The following is a 26,543-nucleotide window of genomic DNA, read 5'->3' on the forward strand; positions in this document are numbered from 1 at the left end:
ACTTTTGTTTTGATGCAAAACGTGAATACAAAGGCAGCTAAAATCCACGTTCCTCCGAAAGCTATAGCTATAATGGATGCTACTCTGAACATTAAAATAGGAGTTTGAACTCGTGTTTTAAAATAATTGGCAAAATAAACATCAAGTTGAGCTTCCTGTAAAGTAAAAAATTGTTTTTATTAATACTATATTAAAAGAAAAATAGAAAATAATTCGAAGATAATTGATATTAATTAAAAAGATTTATAATTAATTAATAATCGTAATATATAATGATTAATTATAATTTTAAATACTATAAATATAATATTACATAAAATATTAATATGTAATTTTAACTGTAATTAATAATTAATTATAATTTTAGTAAATATACCACTACATACAATATTAATAAGTAATTTTCTAAAAATAATTTGTAATTAATTATAATATTTCATTAATTAATTATATTGAATTTATTGATAATAGAAAATGACAAATTATTTACTTCACTCATCCATAGAACAGGAACTATATTTTCCTTGACATTTTGCAAGGTTCTGAAAAATATAAACAAACTTATTACACAATTTATTATATTTTACCAATACGCAATTTATTACATATCTTCAAAATTATAAAAAAAATTCCAGAACTAAGATAAATTTTTTTTTGGTAGGAAAAAGAAGCATTCCCATTGTTAATTTAATTTTAAAAAATTTATTTTTAAGTATTTTAATCATTATCTGAAATAATATTTTTTATTGTTATTTTTGACATGATTGAACGATTAAAATAACAGTTGGAAAAAACATTATGTTCTTACTTATAATCAGGTAGCCTACGAACTACTCCATTGAGTTGTACTCTGAATGCTGCATTGAGCACAAAGCCTGTTATCTGCAAAATAAAATTACTTTGAATACTTAAAAATTAAACTTGGACTTTTACTTTAAATTTTACAAACAAATTAAAAAATCTTAACAACAGTGACACAAAAACCTTTTATCACGCCAAAAAAAAGTACGAAAAAACTGAAGTATATTATTAAAAGTATATTTTAGCACATCATTACATATCAAAATTATATTTTTAGATACCATTTAATATTTTAGAGCAATAGAATTTTAACTTATATTTCATTTTAGTACTGAACTCCATATTTGAACTATATTTTTAATTAAAACTATATATTTGAGAGCAATATTTACAGTGACATTTCATTGCTGCGAAATATTCGAACAATTAACCTCTCAGAATCAATTAGTCATTTTTTGGTATGATTTACATAAAAAATTTTGATAATATTAAAATAAAGTTACATTTACGGAAATATTTGAAATTTGTATTACATATTTTAAAGTCTATTATTATATTCAGAGTAATTGAAATTAGGAAAAGCGTGTATAAATTCTTATTAAATGCTCGATTTAAATATTACTTAAAACATAAGTTTATATAATGGTTATTAATAATAATATAGCTGTTTGCATCTTTTTCTAGGATTAAAAATTATCAAATTAATCAATATATCTAAAAGCAAGAAGAAAAAAAAAGAAGTCTTAACAAGTCCAAAGCTTTTCTAAAAGGCGTAAATCTTTGATACACATGCATATATTCACTCAAAGAGCAAACAAAAATCGTTTATACGAAATTTCTAGTCCTCCTTTTAAAAAATTTATTTTTTGATTAAGAAAAAATAGAAACAAATTTAAAAATACTTTTAAGGATTGCAAGTGAGATGCTAATAGAGAAATCTCAACTTTTAAAATTCACCAATAAATTTATCGAATGTTGGAAACTTTGTATGCAATATTATACAAAAGAGAAACGAAAGAACTTAATATTTCAAATTTTAATTTAAAAAAAATTTTAATTAATAAAATCTTTGTAACTAGTATATATTTTCTTTTATTATTTTAAGTGGAAGATAAAAAAATAAATATATATTTTAAGGAAAGGTTTTAATTTTTTTTGAGCAAAGCAATTTTAAAATTCATAAAAATTCTTTAACAATCACACTACTTGAAACTAGATGGCAGCACCACAGCATCAAACGCATTGCAAATTTAATAACAATGTTTCCTTTAAGACTACTACTACTACTAGGCATTAAATACGTAGTGTATAAAGATATATATTAGCTAGTATTTATAAAATATGTAATTTATGTATTATTGTTCCATAATAAGCTTTTGTTAATTTCTATATTAATAAAACAATAGCTGCTAATTTTATATTACTATTTACTCCACTAGATGGCAGCATTAAAAGCCATAAAGCACTATTCTTGTTTTTACGAAAAAAGAATTAAAGCAGGTATTGAATTTGGTAAATGAGCAAATAAAAAATAAAAAATTGGTAGTTTTTTTTTTTAATTTTTAAAAAAAATTAATTCCTAATTTCAAAATTTAATATGCTACTTGGATGGGGTGTAGGAGGAAAAGTGGGTGAAATGTAAAACAAATCAATCAGATATGCTGTGGATAAAACAAGAAACAATGCTCAAACAATTTAGTTAACCATATCAATAAATTTTAAAATTATATTAAACTCTTATGTAAGTAAAATTTTGAAATAAATTTAGATTACAGAGATTTATAAATATTCAGTAAAGATGGACGATAATTCATATGCCGTAAAATATAAATTTTTTCAGATATCGGGATAACGATCTTTTAAAATGTGTATCCACGATGTATCGTGAATATTATATTAAATATACGATGCACAATATATAATAAATATCGAGCATACGATAATTACGGAGAATGAAAATATTATAAATGAAATGAAAATATCAAAATAATAAATATCGAATAGGATTATGTCGCAATTTTTACCGGTAACGATAGCTATCCCATGAAATATAATAATATCTCTATCAATATTGGCTACAATAATAAAGCAAATATTATAAATATTTATAATCATCAGATACAATATTCTTGTGGATGTTGATCAATTTTACTAGTGTGGCGAAAATATTGTCTTGACCACAATAATATTCGTTTTAATTGACTACCAATTTTTATTTTTATTTTTCTGTCCTTGACTAAAGAAATCATTGGATTGCAAAAAAGAAAAACCATGTAGGAAGCTGGCTGTGTTACTGAACTTTAAAAACCAGACATTTAAACCATAAAGGCTATATTCCGAAGGCTCTGTTGCTTTATGATTTTTTATTTATATTTTTTTTCTTCTTGCGAATAATGTGATATTTTCATAACGGCTACTCAATGCTTACTCAGAAAACAGCGCAAAACGTCCATATGGTGAAATGCCTCAGATTAGTGAGTCGGTGAATAAGGACTAAGTCGTTAAAAAAGGAAACTGGATAAGGCTGATCCGCAATAATTAAGACTCTTATTGCGGATCAGACGGCGAAGACTACTTGGGACGGATTGCAACTTGTTTTGTGTGTGTGTATATATATATATATATATATATATATATATATATATATATATATATATATATATATATATATATATATATATATATATATATATATATATATATATATATATATATATATATATATATATATATATATATATATATATATATATATATATATATATATATATATATATATATATATATATATATGGGTCATTCTCACAAAAACAGTCATTTTCATGTCCCCAGTATATTTTATGATTGTTTTACAGCTTACGAAAAAAAAAAAATTCAGGGAAAGTGTCCTTCATAATGCAAGCTAACAAAAGAATAAAAATAAAATTATCAATTTTTATTCTTTATTTATTTTAGGTAATTAAAATATACCAATATGTCATTCCCTCACTTGTCCCCACTGCTGATTTAAAAAAAGAAAAAAATTGTTTCTGAAATAAATTTTTTTTTTTTTTACAAATTCGTGTTTTTTATTTCAGAATACTGAAATATAGAATTCAGAAAATCAATTTTAAATTTAATTTCTGATAAAAATATTAACACAGCACTATTTTAAACTTTGTCCCCAGTGTTTCGCGTCATTCCCTCACAACAATGTTCCTAACACCTGCAATCTTCTTAGAATAAAAATATTTTAATAAAAACTTCAGAAGTTAACAACTGGCATCATAGAACAAAATTGCAGTATGTTTCCATCTTCAACTTAAAGAAGCTTTGCTGTGGAATAAATTTAAATGAATCAAACCAGGTAAAATTTTTTACATTTGTCATTCCCTCATGTCATTTTTTAGAGTAAAATAAAATACAACTTCAGCGAGAAAGTGGATAATTATATGTTGCTTTCTTGTATGAATATAATTGTATGTGATTGACTTTAAAATTAATTAGGCCTAACTGTTATTTTTAAATTTTATTGAATTCGTCATTCCTTCACTAGTGTATAAAGTGAGGGAATGACGCTGAAGTGAGGGAATGATTCAAGATGAGTATATTATTAAATTTTTTTTTGTTCAATCGTGTCAGCCAATTTTATTTCCCAAACCTGTAAAAACTATTTAATATATAAGACTAAATTATAATAAATATTAGATATACTTAGTATGTTATCATTTTCAAACTTTAGGCAGATGTAACTTAGATAAAAACATGTATTAAAATAAAATATCATTCCCTCACTATTAGTGTCATTCCCTCACTTTTTAAATAGTGAAAATAATTAATTTACTTATTAATTAGTTTGAAAAATGAATTAAAAAATTTATAAATTAATTTATTAAATTAATTAATTTATTTATTAAATTAATTAATTAATTATTAATTAATTATAAATTAATTATTTAAAAAATTAATTAATTTAAATATTAAGCATAATTTATAGGATATATACTTTCTTTATAATGCCATTACATATTTCTATTAATATAAAAAGTTTCAGAGCTTTTTATTCACTTTACTTTTTTGGGATTTTATGAACTGAAAAATGACAGTTTTCGTGAGAATGACCCATATATATATATATATACAGTCGAACCTCGCTAACTCGAACCACGATTTCACGAATTTTTCGATATCTCGAAGAAGAAAAAATTCCCTTCAAATTTTCTATACACTCAATGTTAAAAAAAACTTGATTTCACGAATTTTTTTTTTCTAATCCCTCGATAACTTGAATTTTTTTTCCATAAATAGTGTGGATTTTTTTTCAAAAATTAAAAAAATATTCCAAAATAAATAAAAAAAATTTAAGAATGGCTGACAAGGCAGGAAATGATGCGTCTTCCTCTACGATCATTCTGGTCGAATGATCGTAGAAGTGTGGATTCATTAAAGATCACGAAAGTAGTCAAACAATCGATATCGTTAATTCTGCTGAAAACTGCACCGAAAATGATTGGAATAGATTGACAGGACTCATGAAGCTTGATGACACGGAATTTCATGACTTCGTAAACGTAGATGATGCAGTAACAGTGTGTGGTCAGTGGGATGACAATGATATCATCGCTCAAACGAAAGCTTCTTGCGAACTATCAGAAGAAGAGGATGAGGAAATCGAAGATTTACCGCCCAATGTTACTAACAAACAATCACTTTCTGCAGTGGACACTGTAAGGAGATCTATTGAGAGGCAGCCGAATATGTCAGAGGAGACATTTAAAGCTATAGTCCACTTAGAAAGTGTTATAGACAAACTTTCTTATACATGTCTAAAGCAAAAAACAACAATTGAATCTCTTTTAAATGAAAGTGTAAAAAGTGTTTTTAGAATAAATATGGAATAGAAAATAAGGTATGTAAAGAGCATTTTTCTTTAATCTACCATCGATAACATGCGATTTTCGATAATTCGAATTCTCGATAAATCAAATTTTTTCTCCTCTCCCTTCAAGTTCGAGATATCGAGGTTTGACTATATATATATATATATATATATATATATATATATATATATATATATATATATATATATATATATATATATGTATGTATATAATTCAGCCTATCTAAGCCATTTTCAGCAAGTGCATAAACCAAGAATAAGCTCTAAATATTAAATAATTCCCTTTTTCACTATAAATATTTTCAAAATAATAAAATAATTATTAATTTCTTTAATATACATACAGCTTCTGGTAAAATTGTTCTATAATATCGGAGTTCTGCCAAAAGAAGCTGAATCATTTAGGATTCCATAACCGAAAAAATTGGGATTCACTGCTCTAGACAGTAATTGGAATTTCGATTGATGATTAAATTACTGCACTAAAACCACTAAAGTGTGGATCATAAAGTTTGGAGCTCTTGATAAAAAATTTGCATGTATATGAACCAATGCATTAAAGTAAATGTCTGAATTACGATTTAGATTCCGAATGATTTTAAGCAATCCGACAACAAATTCAAACATGATTATAATTCTTCCGACCTTCGAATAGAATTTTAAGGATTATTCTTTCTTGTTAATCTTCCTGCTTAACTTCACACCGTGAAAGTAAATCTGCTTCGCAACCATATCTTGCGACATTCATGATTGTAGTATGATCATCAAATATCTAATTCAATATTCCAACTGTTAAATACCACTATTAAACCAATAAAATATTACTTACAGGCTCAACGTCTACGTAAGTTCTATGTTGGTCAAGGATTGGATCCACACCATGGACGGAATTTTTAAGTTCATCTTCTCCCTCTAAAAAGTGTGGCAAGGATAGAACGTAAGGTGCACCTGAAACATTCATGGTCAATTTAGTTGAAAAGAACGCGATTAATATTTATTTCATCTTAAAAAAATTTTCTTATTCGTAATATGACTTTCTACTGACCTTGAAAAGTTTTGATATGTAGGCTGACGACAATTACTTGGACAATTTTTGATGCGCGATAAGATATGCTTCTTGAAGAAGCGGTTGAAATGAATAAATTTTTATTTTTTCTGAATATCTCTTTTTTAAGGATTTCTTTTTTGAGGATTTTCACGAACTCAGCTACAATTTCAATAGTTTCAATGCTATATTTCAGAATATAATGCTATATATTATCACGATGGCTCAGGTGATAGAGCGTTCCCCTTCCAATGAGGTGAACCGGGTTCGAATCCCAGCGATGGATGGTCGATACGAAGCCCGCATCCGGTTTGCACCAACCATAGTGTTGACATAAAATATCCTCAGTGGTATCGAGATCATAGATTAGAGTCCCCTTGCCGTCAGATAAACAATGGGAGTTTTTCGCGGTTTTCCTCTCCTCCTGACGCAAATACGGGTTAATTCCACCAAAAAAGTCCCTCACGAAGGCAATTCCTCCTAATACTTGATTCAGAAGTTCCCTTGTCTTCTGGATTGAGTTCAAAATTACAAGGCTATGGAGTTGAACATTGATAGTCGTAAACCCAAATTTGAGTCGACTATTCAACGACGGTTATAAAATTAAAATAAAAAATGCTACATTTTAAATGTGCTAATTAATTGCTGCAAATATTAAATTAATTTGCGAATTTAGTGCACATATGTACTTTTGTTTAATAAAAGTGTCCTTTTATCAACGGATTTGGATTTTTTAATTGGAAAATACAGCTGCTTTAACTGTATTTTATTTCTTTATTATTTTAAAACAAGTACATCTCCAGTTATTTCTGTTGCAAAATAAAGGGCAGACAAGGTAGGGAAAACAATATATTCATTAAATATTTTAGCTCTGTATCTTAAACTACCGTTATGTGGGGCTACTTTGTGCAAATTCGAATTTGGCACTTTTCAAGTGCTGCTATTCAGTATTATGTTTTTTTCAAGTTAAAAATGTGTGGAATTTGAAGATAGAAGTCTCCTCTATTACTACAAACATTTTTTTGAATTTTAAAACAATCTCAGAGTGTGTTTTGTTTATCCAATGTCAACAACTTTCCGAGAACGTCGGACGTCGAGAAGTGTGCGTGGAAACTTCAGCTGTGAAATGTAAAGACGTTGATTAAACAATTGTCGCAAGAGCAAAATTTTTTATTTATATATTAATAAACAATTATATCATGTTAGCGTTAAAAAAATTTGCAAATTAGCAACAAATAAACGGAAAATGAAAAAAAGAAAATGCACCGTGGGGCTACTTTGTGCAAAATTCCATTCTTTTTTTTTTCGACAGAAAAATTGTCAGACGTTATAAAAAAAAATACCTGGAACGAGAAACTACCGTGATTACACTTTAGAAAAGCTGCAACAATGTTTGCAAGCAGTTGTTGGTGGTATGTCGATTGCAGAAGCTTCTCGAAAGTACAAAATCCACAGAAATACTATCTCTAATAAAATTCACAAGAAACACGTGAAACGTGTTGGTAAACTACTATTTTTCTTCTACAAAGATTTTCTAATGAATTAATCAAACGATTTAACACATAAAAATATATTTTATAGGACATCAGGTGATTTTGACAGAAACTGAAGAGCAAGTTCTGTCATGTTCATTCAAGCATGTTATGTTCAAGTTTATCAATATTATAAATGTTAATGAATATGTAATAATTATTATTTTTGAAATTTCATTGATTTCTATGCACAAAAATGTTTATGGTTTCCATTTGTTTAAGCTCAAATGTTTTGAAATAAACATTCTTTTTAAGAAAAAAATTCTTTATAGAAAATGTTTTTTTTAACGCTGAAAATTATTTTCAAACTAATATCTTTACATATCTTGATGTTTTTGTTATTAAAAAAGTCAACAATTAACTTTTTTAACAATTTTATATAAATATTTTACTAAAAACATGATTATTAAACTGAATTCCTATCGCTGCACAAAGTAGCCCCACTTGGGGACTACTTTGTGCAAGGTATGTTTTGACTTATTATTTGTAAATTTTACATACAAATAATGCCAATATTGATCAAATTCACTCGTCTGAGTCCAGTTATGAATATAATATCGATAAATTTTACTGAAGTTTGAATTAACATAGTTTTTTTACACGTCAAAGACAAAAACTGCGAAATCCTGCACAAAGTAGCCCCACATGACAGTACTCAAAAGTGAGTCACCCCACTATTCAAATAATATAATTCTCACTTCGTTTTCTAGTATTTTTCCAACATAGTCTACCCTTTATTTGGCAACAGAAATAACTAGAGATGTACTAGAAATAACTAGAGATGTACTAGAAATAACTAGAGATGTACTAGAGATGTGTAGTACTGTACCACTATTCAAATAATATAATTCTCACTTCATTTTCTAGTATTTTTCCAACCTTGTCTACCCTTTATTTGGCAACAGAAGTAACTAGAGATGTACTAGTTTCAAAATAAAAAAGAAAGGTCTTGTAGTAAAGCCAAATGCATTTTCCATTAAAAAAATAGAATTCAACCACAATTCAAATCAGGACTTTATATTTTCCAGATTGCTGCAATCCTCTATTTTTGAGAATTAAAAGCTGATATCCGCTTTAAAAAAAAGTCATTTTCATTAAAAAAAAAGTACATATCTGCTCTAAATTCAAAAATTAGGTAATCTCTCTGGCCACTAGGTTTAACATATCTATCTTCAGAGCCGAAGCTAATTAGGAAAGAGTAAATAAAGTAAATCAATTTACAATGTGTACACTAGCATTTTGTTTCAAGTGCCTAAATACCCAAACAAACCAGCTAAGCCAGATCACAAAATAAGGTTTATTTTCACTCAGCAAAAACCTTTAAAAGTAAACCTAAAAAGGTTTTTAAGCGGTTTACGTGTAAACCTTCTAATCTTAAAGCGAGATCTGTGACAATTTGCTCTATTCTACGCACATTGCCCTAATACAAAACCTTGGAAAACAACTTTCAATATAAAAACCTGAAAATCGAGGTTTTCTTAGGGTTTTTAAGCATGAAAAAATCCTTGAATAAAGCTAGTTTTAAGGAGAAAATAATCTTAAATTTTGGTAATTATAAGGTTTCTTTTCGCAACGTCTTGCATGCTCAGCTAAAACCCACCTTGTCATGAAATTTTAATTGGCAATGCAATTTGATCCTAACGCTAGTGTGACGTCAGTGAAAATGTGATTATTAAGGCCCGGATTTTGATGACATTTGCATTTTTTTGCATTTTTTGCATTTTTGGACATTTTTTGTCTTTTAGAGCATTTTTTTAGATTTATAGGGCATTTTTCTTTAAATTTTGGGGCGTATTTTGCATTTTAATGCATTTTTTAAAGTTTTCTGTTAATTTTTTCCAATTTTTATTATTTTTTATCAATTTTCATTATTACACTGGCTTTCAAACAATGAAGAAAATCTATAGGATATTAACAGGTGAAGCAAAATCTTTTCAAATTGAAGAAGAATTGTCAGTAAGTGAGACCGTCTTTTTCAAGTATGCAGCTATAACATCAGTAGACGTTGAAAGAAGCTTCTGCAGGAATGAAAATTTATTTTCAGACAAGAGACGCTCGTTTACATTTCAAATTATCAAAAAACATTTAATAATCCAATGCAATTCTGATATTTAGTAATATTATGTTACTAATATTTTGGTGTTATATCCATCAAAGTTTCTATACAAAAGAAAAATATTTTGGTGTCAATATATTTTCCTTATTTTGTTATTTTAGGATATAAAACATATTTTTCAAACTTTAGTGAACGTAGAACAAGTATTGCATTGCTTTATATTTTGCAAATAACTCATAATAATTTTAAAGAGCAAAACATTTTTTTAATTCAATATTTTTACTTTATTTAAGGCATTTTTTGCGCAATTTTTGCATTTTTAAGGGCATTTTTTGCCCTTTTGAAGGGCATTTTTTGCACTTTTTAAGGGCATTAGTTGAGATTTTTTAGGTCATCAAAATCCGGGCTCTAGTGATTATGTACCTAAGTAACAGTTTTATCTAAGTGACAATGCTATTTAAAAAAGCCTTAAAACTCATTTTTAATCCTTTTAGGATGAAAGGTTTGAAACTGCAGTATTTTTGCTTTATTGAAAAAAAGCTTTTCATACAAACATTTTCGTGACAAAAAAAAAATCACAAGGTTGTCGTAAGATTACGTACTTTCTGGGAATGGTTTATCTCTTTAGCCGCAAGGATTAGAACGACTAATTTCGACAAAACTTTGGCTAATTAGAAAAAAACAGGAACCATTCCCGTATCCTCACCTGTAAAACTATTTTATGCCATAAATGTGTGGGAGTAACATACCTTTTTTGCAATTCATGGGAAGTATTCCAGATCTACAATCTTGCCCTTCGCAATAGCACTTATTGTCTGGATTTATATCACTTGATGCAAAAGTATTTTTGGCCATTCCAAATCTTAAGGTTTTGATTCCGTGGACAGTTATGTCTCGCTCATACGCCAGAGGAATAGTTCTGCAAATAAATGTTAATAATATAACAACAAATTTATCACGAATTTTATTATTCCATTTTATAGAGTTCCAATATGATTTTCGTTCACCTGATTTCATAACACTCAATCGTACATGCAAAAACTACTGTTGCACTTTTTGAAATGTTTAAATGACTAGTGTTTATATCTAATGAGATAAGAATTTTTACCACTGATGCATTTAAACACGCACTAATGTAATCCAACTTTGGTGACAAACATAGTATATTGGAAAAAATAACCTTTACTGGCGACTTTATTGCGTTACATTAATTGAACACTACAATCTTTAATATAAACACCACATTCTTAAACTTGATTGTACGGTTCAATTTGTACGGATTTTAATTTAACACGACATTATTACGTTACATCGTTCATGTTGAAAATATTATGATTCAGCTAATTTTTCCGTAAGTGCAGTTTTATATTTACGCCCGGTGGCCCGGGATCCTCGGGCCTGGCAAGGTTGACTCAGCCTATCATCCCATTAAGTGGGTCGATAAATGAGTACCAAGCATGCTTGAGAGCTAAACACTAGAGATTCCGCGTTTGGCTTACCACCTAACCGGAACATCTGCTCCTGCACCCCAGAGCCCAAGGTCAAGAAAACTGAGATGGGCACAGTAGGCCTTGGCCCTCTATGGGCTGTCGTGCCACTGAGTTTAGTTTAGTTTAGCAGTCTTATATTTAACTAAGAAGTTTTGAAAAGGTACCGTTTTATCAATTTTGAATATTTTATGACGATAATTTGTAGTACGCACTCTATTTTTGATATGCTTTAAAATCTATTGCATGTCCCTGGATATTAACTTAAAACCATTAAACATTCAATTCGATTTAAGTTTGCCAACGAAAATAAGAAATCGCGAAACCTTCCCTTTCTTGCTGTACTGTAGTGTGAAACGGTGCAAAAGAATTCAACTAACTTTGACGCCAGAATTAGAACACCAGCGTTTCATCAGGGTCAGAAGAAAAGGCATATACTTAGGCATTTACTAGCAGCATAAGAGGTATTTTTAGTTTATTTATTTATCACCGATTATGAAAATTTATCCATACGCTGCAAATGCGCGTAATTTTGAGGGTGATTCAGAAGATAAGGGAACTTTCTCGCCCAATATAAAATGATAAACCTGTGTTCGTTAAAAGCGTTTTGAATGAAATTTAATGGTATTGCTTACATGAAGATATCACGGAAATCTTTTAAAGTTATCCAGGTGGTCATCATCATCATAATTGGCCAGACAGCCCAATGTGAGCCAATGCCTTCCTCAGAAGATTTCTCCATAATGACTTCCGATTTATCTTTGATCCCAATTATCCAGGTGGTAATAACATTTTATTTCTGTCACTATAAATAATTCATGTTCATACAATTGAGGGAGGCGGTATTCGGTTTAAACAGTTATTTAACATTTGCCCATTGCGTCAATAGCGCATTCCTCTTAGCGTAAGAGAAGTAATCGCGAGAAAAAAAAATGCTGGCACCAGTCTAGTATTGTACTTAGTAAAATTGGAACATTATCATTAGCTTTATTTTAAATGAAATAATATGTTTCACTAGAAATATTCACAAAATATTTTTTATCACTTTTAGTTCAGTTTCATAGTAATGACACCTACCTGCATAAATTAGGATTAAATAAAGTAAGTGAATAATTTCGTTTCACTCCTGGGGCATATTGAACACCATCTGCGAAAAAAAAGAAAGCTATTAGGAGTTTTAAAAAAATTTTAAAAAATAAATTTATATATATATATATATATATATATATATATATATATATATATATATATATTTATATATATAAATACAAGAAAACACGAAGAAAGCTAAGAAAAACAATAAGTTTTATTTACTGCGCTTATATATATATATATATATATATATATATATATATATATATATATATATATATATATATATATAAATATATATATATATATATATATATATATATATATATATATATATATATATATATATATATATATATATATATATATATATATATATATATATATATATATCATCCTTTACAACCTCAGATCTAATGATCTTACTTCGTATCTCATCTAATGATTTTAATTACGTATTAAGATGCAATTTTAATAGTTCGCCGGGAATATTAAATACGCTAATTAATTAAAGCTTGTGATTTAATGTAACGATACTCCCTCCTTCCCAAAAGCGTCTATCTCTAATTTTTTTTTTAAATTTTTGGATCAAATTTTAATTTTTGAACTACCAAAAAATGAGGATCTATAAAATATTATCCCAATAATTAAGTCACTAAATGAGCGTAACATTAAGGACTAAATTAAAATTTTTAAAAAAATTATCCATTTCTCTTTCAATATCATTTTACTATAAATAATTCCATAAGGGCAATCGAAATATGAAATAAAAAATTGATTATTGATTAGATATAATATAATACAAGATTTCAAGGGTTACTGCTTAAAACAAATTTCTTAACGCTAGGAACCCTTTAACTCTTTCGTGGAACCCTCTGGCTCCGTGAAGCACCATTTGGGAACAACTGTCTTAGAGCAAGACATAAAAGCCACTTTTTCTGCTAAATTTAATTTGCAATTTTATATTTTTATTAAATGTGTGGAAATAAAAACTGCAATTTTGAAAACAAAAGTTTTCGGTAAACCGTTACCATATGAATTATGTAAATACCGCAATATTTTGGTTTTATTGCCAAAGTTTTACCAGTAATCACACATTATGGCTTTATCCGTATTTTGGTAAAAAATTAAAAGGAGCATTTGTCCCTTACTGCATATCACGCAAATTTAAGTACAGCTTATGTTCCTAAGCTTTTGCTAAAATAAATCATATAATTTTTAAATCAAATCAAATAGTATTGTTTACTATATTTGTACACTCAATAAAGACACAAATAGATTTGATGTCACAGTTGATAGATAATGGTGATGATTTTGAATTTTAAACGTGATAATTTTTATCCGAAAAAAATGTTTAAAGAAATACCTGTTCCGATAACTTGATTGCATTCGTCTTCATACCACCAGTTAACTGCACTGAAATATTTAAAAAAAATAGCTGCTATAGCAAATTATTTTATTTTGAAATAGAAATGTGTCATATAACATCAAGCATCTCAATTTAGACGTTATTCATTTATTTATTTTAATTGTGATTGTTTAGGCTTAGGAGTAAATCAAGTCCGTAAATATGAACTACTTCTGTTTGTATTTGGGAATTTTTTGGTTAATTGACCGATATCAATGTTCATATATAATTGTAAAAGTATTGTAATTGACAACTGAGCAGTTTAAGAAAAATTGTCCGTTTAAAAAACGCAAAATTGGGAAAACAATTTTGCGATAGATCAAAAATAACTAAATATTTTTCTTAAAAAGTATTTTTAAAATGTCTTCTTTTTTCTTTATAAATTTGAGTAATTTTTTTCTACAACTGAATCAAAAAAAAAGTGTGTAATAAAAATAATTTCCTCAGAATGCATGATCATCAATCTGGGCAAATAATATCGAAGTATCTTTTCGTGCTAAATATTGTCAACTACCATCATTAAGTAGTACGCATAATGCTCAATTGATATCTCCTTCCCTCCTGCATACATTTTGGTTTTATTAACCAGAATTATGCTTTATTTTTTTCCACCAATGTCCTTTCCATATAATTTTACCAGAATTTTTTTCACCGTGTGCTTTTTCCTAAAGTTACTTTCTACGTCATTACAAAATGCCGTGCTTTCGCAACAGTACTTGAGTTACATAAGCTTTGAAAATTTTGCATTAAATTTAATATCTAAAAAGTGATTGGTTAATAATAGATGCAAAACAAATCAATTACACAAAATTTTAAAATCTAGGAACAATTTGCTCTCGATGCAAATAACAACAACATAAGTTACGACGATTTTAAGAAACTTCCTGCAAAAATGCTAATTGAAAATAAATGAATAATCCATGCAGAACGGCTCAAATCAACGCAAACTCTTGAAACCTTAGAATACTTTGTTTAAGATTCAGTTACGTAGTAATATAGATTGAAAATCTTGAAATATATATAAATACTGAAAACAGCTAGGATTGTAATCGATGCAAAACGAATCAAACCAAAAATCAATTACACAATCTTTCGAATCCAGTTAACAACAACGTAAGTTATTAGGACTTTAAAAATCTTGCATCAAAATTAAAAATAGAATAGATAGTAATTCCATGTAAAATTATTCAAATTGAATTTGACTTCAAATGCAACATATTATTTTTTTGAACAAGTCAATAAGTTTGACATAAAGTAATTGTTGTTGATAAAAATAAAACGTAAAGCATTATCTCCAGAAGAGAAAGCAGATTGCATAAATTGCCACAATGATTAGGAATCATATGTAAATTTGTTGGACTACCCGTTGAGAATCTGAATTCAATCATCATTTTTGACAGTTTCACGGTAACACCTAATCAAAGGTGAAATCGTTGGCAAAGTGACTTAGCCAATAAAAAATTCGGATAAAATCCTGGCAAATATTTTCTATTTACGCCTTTTTATTCCTTTCGGATCATTGTCTTATGAAATAAGTATTCTCATTTAATTTCTTAAAAGCTTCTTTTTCATATTAAACTACAACTCCTGAAGATCTCAGAATGATTAATAATAGAGTTTGAGATTTTTTCATTTATTGTTGCTCAACTTCTTTTTTAATATTGTTTGAATATGCACCACTTACGGTGTTCAAAGCAAAATAGTGAACAGTCTGAATAACTTCTGATTTAATGATTGGATTTCCACGTACTAGAATTCCATCTTAATGGTTTGAGAGCCTAAACTTAAATAGACTTATTATTCAATGTAGATGATATTTTAAATTCTGAAATCAGACCCAAAAACTTCTATTATTAAATAAACTACTACTTAGAAAATTAATAAAAAATAAAAAAGTTGTTATTAAAAATTATTTTTTGCATCGTTGCATAAATAAACTTGTCAAGAAGTTTTTGTAAAACTGTATGCAAAAGTTCTTGATTCGTTAAAAAAGTATGGCAAAAAAACCATATTTTCTCAATACGCATTGTTCTCAAAATATGGCAAATACGCAAAAAAATTAACTTTAAGGAATCTGAAACATAATTAATAAACTATAAATCAAAACCAATAAATCGAAACCAAAAAAACAAAAGATATGGTAGTATAAAAATATTAGATAATAAGAAATATTAATTAGATAGAAATATTACATCCAATAAATCAAATTATATGGCAGTTATACACATCCGCATAGAGGACAGATTTTTTCCACTCTTATTAAAAAATTGCAGTTGCTGTTGATTACAAGTTGGTAGCTGTTACTACTAGTATGGCAGTAAACTATTTAAATAGAATGGCTTCCTCAAAAAATTCGTATAACTGTCATTTTGTTATGAGCATCTTTGATTATGTTAATGTTCACAGCTTATTATTTCCATTATAAAAGACCTTTTTCACTGAAAAAAATTCCTGAAATATGCTATTTTTTTCTGCCCTAGAATGCCTTAACCCGTTAGCCCTTCAACCCTTAAAAATTAAAATACTTGAGAATTCCTCCTTTTTTATTTATTTACTTTTTTCCTAAAGAAATTGGAACATAATATAAACTCTTATTAAAAGTATTAAAGCTTATTTTAGGGAAATACCAAGTTGTAAAAAAATAACGCACTTTGTTGTCTAGCCTGAGGCAATAGTCAATTATGAATACTAGTTTCTAAACTGCGTTTCAAAAAAAGGCAAAATGGAACGAACTAATAAGGTAAATGTTTAAAATATTCATTTGTATTTGAATTACGATATCTTCTTGCCACCTAGTGTTCATGCTAGCGTTACTTATATTATTTAGCAACTAATCTTGAGAGATTTTTAAAGATTGGCATCCTCGCTTCATCGTCGAACCTGTTTATGAGAAAATCATTGCATATTCCTGAGATTTGAGATTAACATAATTTTGATTTATAAAAAAAATCTGTAGATTAAATTAACTCAGTAACAGAAGTATTTATTTATAAATATTCGTAGTATGTATATCAAATGAAACGAAAATTGAAAAACTGTAAAAATTGCATTTGAATTACGATATCTTCTTGCCACCTAGTGTCCATGCTAGTGTTATTTATATTATTTTGCAACTAATCTTCAGAGATTTTTAAAGATTGATTTCTTCGCTTTATCTTCGAACCTGTTAATGAGAAAATTATTGCTTATTCGAGAGATTTGAGATTAGTGACATAATTTTAATTTGTAAAACAAAATTGTAGATTAAATTTGCTCAGTCAATGATGTATTTGTTTTTTAAATATACGTAGCATGTGTATACAATTAAACGAAAATTGTATTATATTTTTTTAAGAGAATTATTTCACACCTTTATTCTTATATCGATCCTATAAGTTTTAAAAATTAGTATTAGAGGGCATTGAAAACTAATAAAAATGTTATTAAATTTTAATTTCTAAATTATTCATAGTTGTTTTAGAGGTAGTGTCACAAAGCCAATCATTAAGTCGTTTTTGCATTTTGTGCATAGAATAGGGTGGGGGAAAAAAAGTCGAAGTATTTTCAATCTTTCAGCAATAATGGAGAAAAGTTACCATCATTAAGAAATGTGCAACAACTTATAACTTTCAATTGATATCGTGTTCTGATTGTGAAAATAAACTTAAAATATTGTCACAGATTTTGTTGATCTCCTGGCTGCAGCGCCAATTTCTTTAACAAAATGAATTTTAAAAAAAACTTTTAAATTTTCTGTTATCTCAACGTCACCGAATTCTGAGTTATGTTAACTTTTATAAAAATTGCATAAATATAAGTGGTTTTTTGAAACTCTTTCGTCAAGGAAAATAACCGAAGTTCCTTACGCTTGAGGCATAGCTTTAATTTTAAACAATCTTGACACTATCTGGGTATATAAAAAAAGAAAATAATTATCATTAAATTTTTATAAGTCGCTAACCTGGTGAGATTTTTTCACCTTGAGGAAAATTTTCCGAAATTAATGAATAAATAATTCCCGATTCATGAGAACTTTTATCAGACCAAATAATACAGCGAAGTAACTTTTTAAATATTTAAAAGAATATCGCACGCTTTTCACAAAATTGCGTCTTTTCATATTAACATTTTGCACCATTTTCAAATTTAGAGTAGAGGCCGCTGGCTTAAGATAGGCTACACTTGACTAACAGTCATGAGCAGTTTAAAAATAGCATATTTTTATAATCGTTATTTCACTTTTAAAAAAAATGGCAAAAAGAAATAATCTTATATTCAATCTTAAGATTTGCTCGATAATATTGTTCAATGTTGTAGCAAAGTAGAACTGTATCATTATCAAAAATTTCTGTAGTGAAATATTGATGTAGGTTCGAAAGAGACATATTTTTCTGTTCGACAATTTTCTCTCGCGTATGTCATTTGACAATAGTCCAAAAAAAAAAAAAAAAAAAAAAAGGGGAAAAAAATGTTTTACTTTGAAATATATTTCCAATAATTTATAAACATTTCGCTATTTCTTTTTTAAACAACTCTTAAATCATTTAACATCATGATGTTAAACACTATAATTATGGGTGTGGAAATACAGCATTTAATGATGTCTTCAAGTGCAAAGTTATTCAGATAGACCTATTTATTTTCATCAATATCCTTAGGCTTATTTATTTTTCCATTTTGTTTATTTTCTTACCTGTTCTATTACATCATTACGAATTGAAGTTTGATCAAGGTGAACCATGGATTAGATTCATAAAAAAGTGCTTCATTTTTTTAAGTGATTAAAGCAGAAAATTGTAAAACACTGAATAATGAACAAGAAAATTAAGTTTTTTTTTTCTATAACGATCAGCGGAAATATTAATATGGTAAAAGCATTACGTTTAAAGATAAGCATCTACTTTTTGTAGTTTTTGGACTTGTATGTTTGCAAAAACATGACTTTTAAAGTTAATTAATATTAAGCTAATTCACTTATATTTATTCACAAGTCATTTTTACTTTGAAAAGTCATTTGTTTTTATTGCCTGTTTTTTAAAATATTTAGATAGTTCAACAACAAATGTGCTTTCCTGAACAAAATGAAAGTTTAACCTCATTAAATTATTCAGCTCTAAATAGTTTAAACCTACCTTCTAACCGTTCTCGGAATCTTTTTATTTATATATATATATATATATATATATATATATATATATATATATATATATATATATATATATATATATATATATATATATATATATATATATATATATATATATATAGAATCCCACCGGCCGAAGAATCTTCATGTACTAAATCGTGACTGGTGAGCGTTAAATCTATCGGAGTCACAAAGTCCTCCAAGTTTCCGTAACCTCTGGGGGTACTGAATAGGAGACTGATCGTTCTCTGGTTGAGGTCAAAATTACGATCTGTGGATGAAAAATGGAGTATGAACGGGTCCTCCCTATAAAACGGGCTGTGACATGTGTGTGTCTAAAGTTACATTCTAGACCATAGATGGCACCACTGAAAAACAAGAATCGCACCCTCTGCCTTAAATATCGCTTGGATTTCTGTAGCAGGTATGCTACTATTGGTAAATGACATTAGTAACAACAACAACAACATGCTCGATACTGGTTTACTTAATGTAATGAATAACTGGTTGTAATAGTGCATCGCATTGATTGTTATGAGAACAACATCCTCTTCTGACAATTTTAAAAGTAGTATTAGCTGTAGACTTGAATTTGTTACGTAAGTAATCTTTAGATAATTTCTCTTCACAATATATATATATACTCAATTGTTACCTGTAGTTATATTTTCATTCTCTTCGAACACATGGATAATTACTTTTTGATAGAGGTAATCACAGATGTTTTTTTTAAAACGATTGACTACGATTTGGAGTTCTCTTTTTAATATTTAGATTATCGGTTATATTTAGATTTTCTTTATTTGTAAAAAGCAAGGTGAAGCTCAAAATAGACAGGATACTCATTAATGATACCCATTAGGCAGGATACTCATAATAAGTATTTTTAGAATCCGCGTTAAAAAAGAAATAAAAAAAGTGTGCACATTAGAGATCATAAATAAATTATTTAGATGAAGGAAACGTTTGGGTAATCTAACGAACAGTTTCTGAGGAAGCTGAAAACGTTAAAACGAGTTTTGTTGGAAACGATAGAGGGGAGTTGAAAAATTTATTAGAAAACCTCAAAATTTCATCAGGCAATCAAACTGGTTTTTCATCCCAACTTGACACAGTTTAGAGAGGTTTTTTTACGATACGCAATGTGTATACTTATTGACTTCTTTTTTGAAAAAGATTTCCAAAAATATATGTTAAAGACTGTGATTACGGAATGCCCTGCATTTATATTACAATGACAAAATTGTGAATAAGGGCGAGTGTTGTACCCTAGATGTGACTTCGACATGTATTAATTATCATTCCCTTAGCTTAAAAATTCTGTGTTCATTATATATAGCAAACACTTTTGACAAAAGGAACTCTCTGCTTTGTTGGTGACAGTTTCAGGTTTTCCAAGCATGGGTTAACGAATTTTTTAAAAATGTTTTTAAGTTTAAATGCTTTTTGTTAGATGGAACAAAATTAAAAAAAAAGTGTGTGATTTTGTTCCTTGAACTAGTTACAGTATTGCAGCTTCACCCGATTCAAAGTATTTACGCCAGATTCAGTTGGACAAATATATTTCCCTATATAAGCTCTAAATTTCGTCATCAACATATCTTCGGACTACCTCAACTAGCTGGCTACCCCATCAGAGTCGAAAGTCTCTGTGGTGATAGATACCAGCCTCAGTGCTTCAGATTGCCAAGATGTAGACACGTACAAAGTAACTGTGCCTCTCCATCACGATGCTTGAACTGTGCAGATTCTCACTACATTTACCTTTGCAAGAAAGACAAGTCAACACACGTCAAGTACGGCCCGGACCATTCTACCAACTTCTCCGGCTGCAGCGCCTGACTCAAGAAACTGCACCACCAACGTGAACCCTTCGGCAATTCCCCCAGCAAAGCCAGTAGTGTTGTTGTTGTAGTTGTAGTTCATTTACGTCGCACTAGAGCTGCACAATGGGATATTGGCGACGGTCTGGGAAACATCCCTGAGGATGATCCGAAGACATGCCATCACAATTTTGATCCTCTGCAGAGGGGATAGCAGCCCTGCTTCGGTAGCCCGGCGACCAGCACGCGAAGTCGAGCACTTTACGGTAGAACAGTTTAACGAGGACCCATACCGCACATGCCCCATCCCTACACAGACTGGTCCAAGTCAGGGCTAAGAATAGAAGGGCTGGTTCACTCCTTTGAAGTATCTCTCGCCGCGCCGATCCTGCGACGTCACTCCAGTGACGTCACTTTGGCGCAAAGCTCGCACTTTTACTTCAAGAACGGAGCGTTTGGCCTTACTAGCTCTAACTAATATTGGATTATTTCTTTTTGCGAGATATTCTAAGACATTTGTTATTTTCTATAATGACTTTCCTTAGTTTTTGCAGTGAATTTACAAGAATTTAAAACTATTATCGAAATGCCAGTTTGCGCGATTGCAACTTGCAAAAATTCTGATATAAAAACAAAAGGAAAAAGTATAATTTTTCGCGTGTTCCCTAAAGTAAATGAACAACTATGTAAAGAATGGATTCCGAAATGACACAGTTAATATAAAACAGCAATACGTTTATTCTTTCGTAAAGAACTTTTATAAAAATTCATTATCTAAATAGAAACCGCCTCGTTACTTCATAAAGAAAGGCAGGTGAAAAGAATTAAGAAATAGATAAAGTCAAAGAAAATTAAAATGTAAGTAAAAAGTATAAATAAAATATATAGTATATAGTTGAAATTCTCCTAATTTCATAACATATTTTTTAATGTAGTTATTCTAAATATTTATGACATTTTTTAAAAATTATATTCTCTTCAATTTAACTATCTATAAATTATATCATCGTAAATTTAAATGTCTATAAACAATTGTAAAATTTTTAATGTCATTATGAACCTAAATTATTATTTTGTTTCAGTAATTAGCGTTTAAGGTTGATGTTTTCTAATGATTAAGTATGAACAAATTGCGATTAACGACATATTTTAAAATCAGGGATTCTAAATTTAACTTAACTTATCTTTATAAAAGAATATGTAGATAAAAAAAGTGTCGATATATGCCTTCATTTTTCTTAATAGTTAAAGTTAAAACTGAACTTTTTAAAATAAAGTATTTATCGTGTCATTTTCACCAACTAGCAAAACATTTTTATAAGTTTACAATGGTATTTTTTTAATATAATAACCAAGAAAGTTTTTTTTGAACTATGTTTATGAACGGAAATAATGTGTTAATTACGTAAAGTTTGAAGGCTAATAACCAGAAAAAGTCTAACTTATTTTTACAAAGAGAAAGATGCCAAGTTATCATATCTTTGCTTGCGATCTCCGAGATCTGTGGACACAGTGACGTCATGAGGAGGGAAATCGTAGCTTCAGCTCTAAGAGCGGAGTGAACTAGCCCTTGTATTCTCTTTAGCCCTGGGTCCAAGTGGTCACTCACCCGCACACTGACCGCAGCCATTGATGTTTGACTTCAATGATCTGTTGAAAACCGTGTCTTAAAGATCAGTCCACTTCGGGATTCAAAGCCAGTAGAATAGTCAACATCATCAAAGAATTAAAGGACCTCCTACATGATGACGCAGTCTTCACACTCCTGACGTGACTCTTGCCGCGCCCCACTGAAAGTCCAACATTGAAAATCATCTCCTTTCGTCTTATTGGATCTCATTGAAAATATGCTGAGACGAAATGCTTTGCCAATTCTCGATTACTTTTTTCTGCAAAATTGAGCATCATACATTCTATCATTCTAGGTACAAACAATTATTCTACCGTGGATAAGTCCTTTTTGAGCCAGAGGCCACGCTAAATTACACCAGTTCCATTTTATCCGAATTGCGTTACGCTTACATGTGCCAGTGATCTTTTAAAATACTTAAGACCATTGCAGAGATGCACTTTTTATTTAAATTCAGAAAAGAAATAATTTTGATAGAAAACACAGTTTTTAGTTAAAATATACGAATTTTAAAGTGAATTACAATTTATACAGGAAGGGGTAATGTACAAAACAATGTTAAGTGTTTTGAAATTTCCTCAATAGTGATTCTCCAGATTTGGGAAAGGCTTTCGATCCATTGTAGACTCACAATGAGAGCAGAAAAAATAGTATTTTGTGCCTGAAAGATCACTGAATACCCTGTATCTCGTCTTCCTATACTACGTTTCTAGAATTTAAAATTAATGTTTTATTTTAAAAAATTACCTTTTGTTATTCCATTTTTGAATTGATGCATAATCGTCAAGGCTGTGATATCCAGATTTAATAGTAAATATCCCATCTCCAACATGAGCTCTCTATAAAGAAATCAATATAGTAAATAAATATATTACAGTTTGAGCCGTAATATCCGGCCTTAATGAGTAAATTTTCTTTTGTATCCTTGACAAAAAGGAACTGAAAATAATACAAAAGTCTACAAATCTACATTTAAAGGAAGAAAAAAATACAAGAAATCTAACAAATAGCTACTGAGAAAAATGCTACTGAAAACATTGAGCCCTGCTTGATTGTAAGAAAAAACAGAAACACATCCATCTGGCAATCAAAGTGGTTTTGATGTTTTTCCATTCCATTATCTTTACTAATAATACCACAGATTTCGATAATGTTTTAGTTTCTTTATTGATTAAATATTAATTTGTTGACACTGATGTGATGTGTTTAGTTTGACTTCAGTTTTGGCAAAGTTTCAAAATATATATATTGAGGGTGACCATTACGGATGACCATTTCTAAATTTTTTTCGAATATTTGTAATATTTTAAAGTTTTAAATCGCACATAGTAAAAATGTGTTAAATGACCTGCGGAATCGTTTTGTGGTCGGAGATTTATAATCATTGTTTGATTATTTTCAAATAATATACTTTCCATTCTATACATTAATTCACATTTTTGATCGTTGAATTTTTGATTTCTGTGCAAAAAGCTTATATTTTTAGTTGTTTTTCTCTGATGCAGATTTTTTCAGATTAAGCTTCGAACAATACAAATTTGACGCTCTAATTGCAAGTAAAATAGATTTTGATACTTTTTAATTATATAAAACAGTCCAATAGTTCTAAAAATATGTTATATTATCGGAATCATATTTGTACTAAAATATAAAATCCAAAAAAAAAAAAAGTAATTTGAAGAAAAATTTCTCCTTATTCCTTGATAATTGAATTTTTAAATGAATTTGAAATTAGATAACATGTGCAAATTTGAAACATTATTGTTTAAAAATGAGCAGTGTTTGGAAGATTTTACCTTTAACGCAAAAAAAAGAAGAAAAAAAAATTCATTCTGTGTTTTATCGCCGAAATTATTAAAATGCTTAGTATAATATTTTTTACTTATTTTGAAATTAATACGAAATAATAAGAAAAAGTATGAAAAATATGTTTACTAGAAATTCTGAGTCAAAGTCGCAATTGATAGAAAAATAAAGTCGAAAACAATTTCTATCTCATTTTAAAATATATTTTTACTACAAACGCTCTCCAAATGGAAAAAAACTTAGCCAATTTAGATTGAAACATAACCAAAGTTACAACAGAAAAAGAAGAAATCTTTGCCAGCATTTTTTTCCGAATTGGGCCTGTTTTTGTTCCCTAACTACTGAACTAAAATAAAAGTATGAAAACAATAGTTTATTACTCTACATTTTAACGTGAGATTTCACATTTTAATGCAATGATTAATACTTACGTTAACCATTTATCAGTCTTTGATGTGTGTATTTAATTAAAGTTAACTTACCTTTAGAATAATCACCACTCAGAGTTAGAACTTTTTATGGAAGTAAAGATAGAAACTAATCACATATAACTTTGAAATTAACTTCAAATTAATTAATGCAGACACATCGAAATATTTAGTTGGTGAAATAATATTTAAAAAAAATCACATTCTTTTAGTTTCATTCAATAAGACCTTCGATTTAAGAATAATCATCTTTTTTTTTCCTTCAAAAAATATTAATTATAAGAAAGGAAAATAATTACCTCATGCAAAATCCCAAATGTATGATTGACGAGCTTGAGGGGAAGTTGTATAAAGTTCTCAATGACTTGTGTAAGGTCGGCTACCATGGGCTCATGATAGCCTTCGTAAACCAGTTCTCTCACAGACTTGTGAATTAGCAATGTTTCATTATAACTTTCAAATATGCCATTCATCAATTCTACGACGAAAGATCTGAAGAATGCTGGAGCAAAATCTTCTACATAATTGATGACTGCCTACATAGTGATTATGTTAGATATTATTCCTGATGCACAGTTATTTGTTTACAAGAGCAAATAGTATAAAAATAGAAAATAAATACAAGTAAGATAAACATTTGAACAGAATTAAAAAATGTATTTATATTGCGAAAAATAGACGCATTGAGTTGTGGTGTGAAAAAAATAACGAATTCATCTTTACTCCTTAATTTCTTTCTTAGTTTTAAGGAAATAGAAGGCTGCACTCGCTACGCGCTAACACTCACCAGACCACGGAAATGCCTTTACAGCTTTTGTCCAGATCACTTCGCTTTCACTTGCTCATTTCACTTTCTGACTAACGGGTAACAAATGGGGCCCCAAAAGTGAAGACAGGGGAGTAAATTGATATGTTGTTGCTGTTGCTTATCCCCTTGGTCTAGAGCCCTAGACCAAGTTCAGAAGATCATGCCGCATCAGAAAGTCATAGACAGTCTCTCCATCACTCATCAGTTGCCTCACAGAAGCACCAATGCAATCCAAACGATGAGATGGAGAAGCGATGGCCGAGCAATGACAATAGGCATAATAAGTCTTTTCTTTGTAAATTGATATTCGTACCTTATGCGCAATTACAAAACTTGTAAATTAGATTTCCTTAAAAATTCAGATGTTTATTTTAGCTTATGTGGTTTAAATTTTATATATCAGTTATTTTTGTAATCGGTCAATAAAGAGGTTACAGTATTTGAAATGAGGTACAAAAGTACAATTGAGGTTTATATACAACAATTTATTGTAGCTCAGAGAAATAGTGAAGAAAATGTATGGTTAGAAAATAAAATACTTTTTTGACTGATTAGCCCTCTCTACAATAATGTGTACCCATCATCAGGAATTTAAGTGGCTTCATTAGGTGGATCTAGTTGCT

The 26,543-nt window shown here is 28.8% G+C and overlaps 1 protein-coding gene across 1 annotated transcript in view; it reads right to left on the reverse strand.

The window, feature by feature from the left end:
• LOC107443634 (platelet glycoprotein 4) overlaps nt 1-26,543 on the reverse strand; it is an 82,436-nt gene that overhangs the window by 9,424 nt on the left and 46,469 nt on the right. Inside the window, exons 4-12 of the mRNA XM_016057570.4 lie at nt 25,412-25,648; nt 23,626-23,717; nt 14,259-14,308; nt 12,878-12,947; nt 11,063-11,232; nt 6,510-6,628; nt 809-882; nt 491-542; nt 3-155 (exon numbers count right to left, since the gene is read on the reverse strand). Of these exons, the coding sequence (XP_015913056.2) occupies nt 3-155; nt 491-542; nt 809-882; nt 6,510-6,628; nt 11,063-11,232; nt 12,878-12,947; nt 14,259-14,308; nt 23,626-23,717; nt 25,412-25,648 (1,017 nt within the window). The remainder of the gene's footprint in view (nt 1-2; nt 156-490; nt 543-808; nt 883-6,509; nt 6,629-11,062; nt 11,233-12,877; nt 12,948-14,258; nt 14,309-23,625; nt 23,718-25,411; nt 25,649-26,543) is intronic.

Source organism: Parasteatoda tepidariorum, chromosome 12 (assembly GCF_982258835.1).
Source record: "Parasteatoda tepidariorum strain Cologne lab strain chromosome 12, Ptep-v5.0, whole genome shotgun sequence".
Taxonomy (NCBI): domain Eukaryota; kingdom Metazoa; phylum Arthropoda; class Arachnida; order Araneae; family Theridiidae; genus Parasteatoda; species Parasteatoda tepidariorum.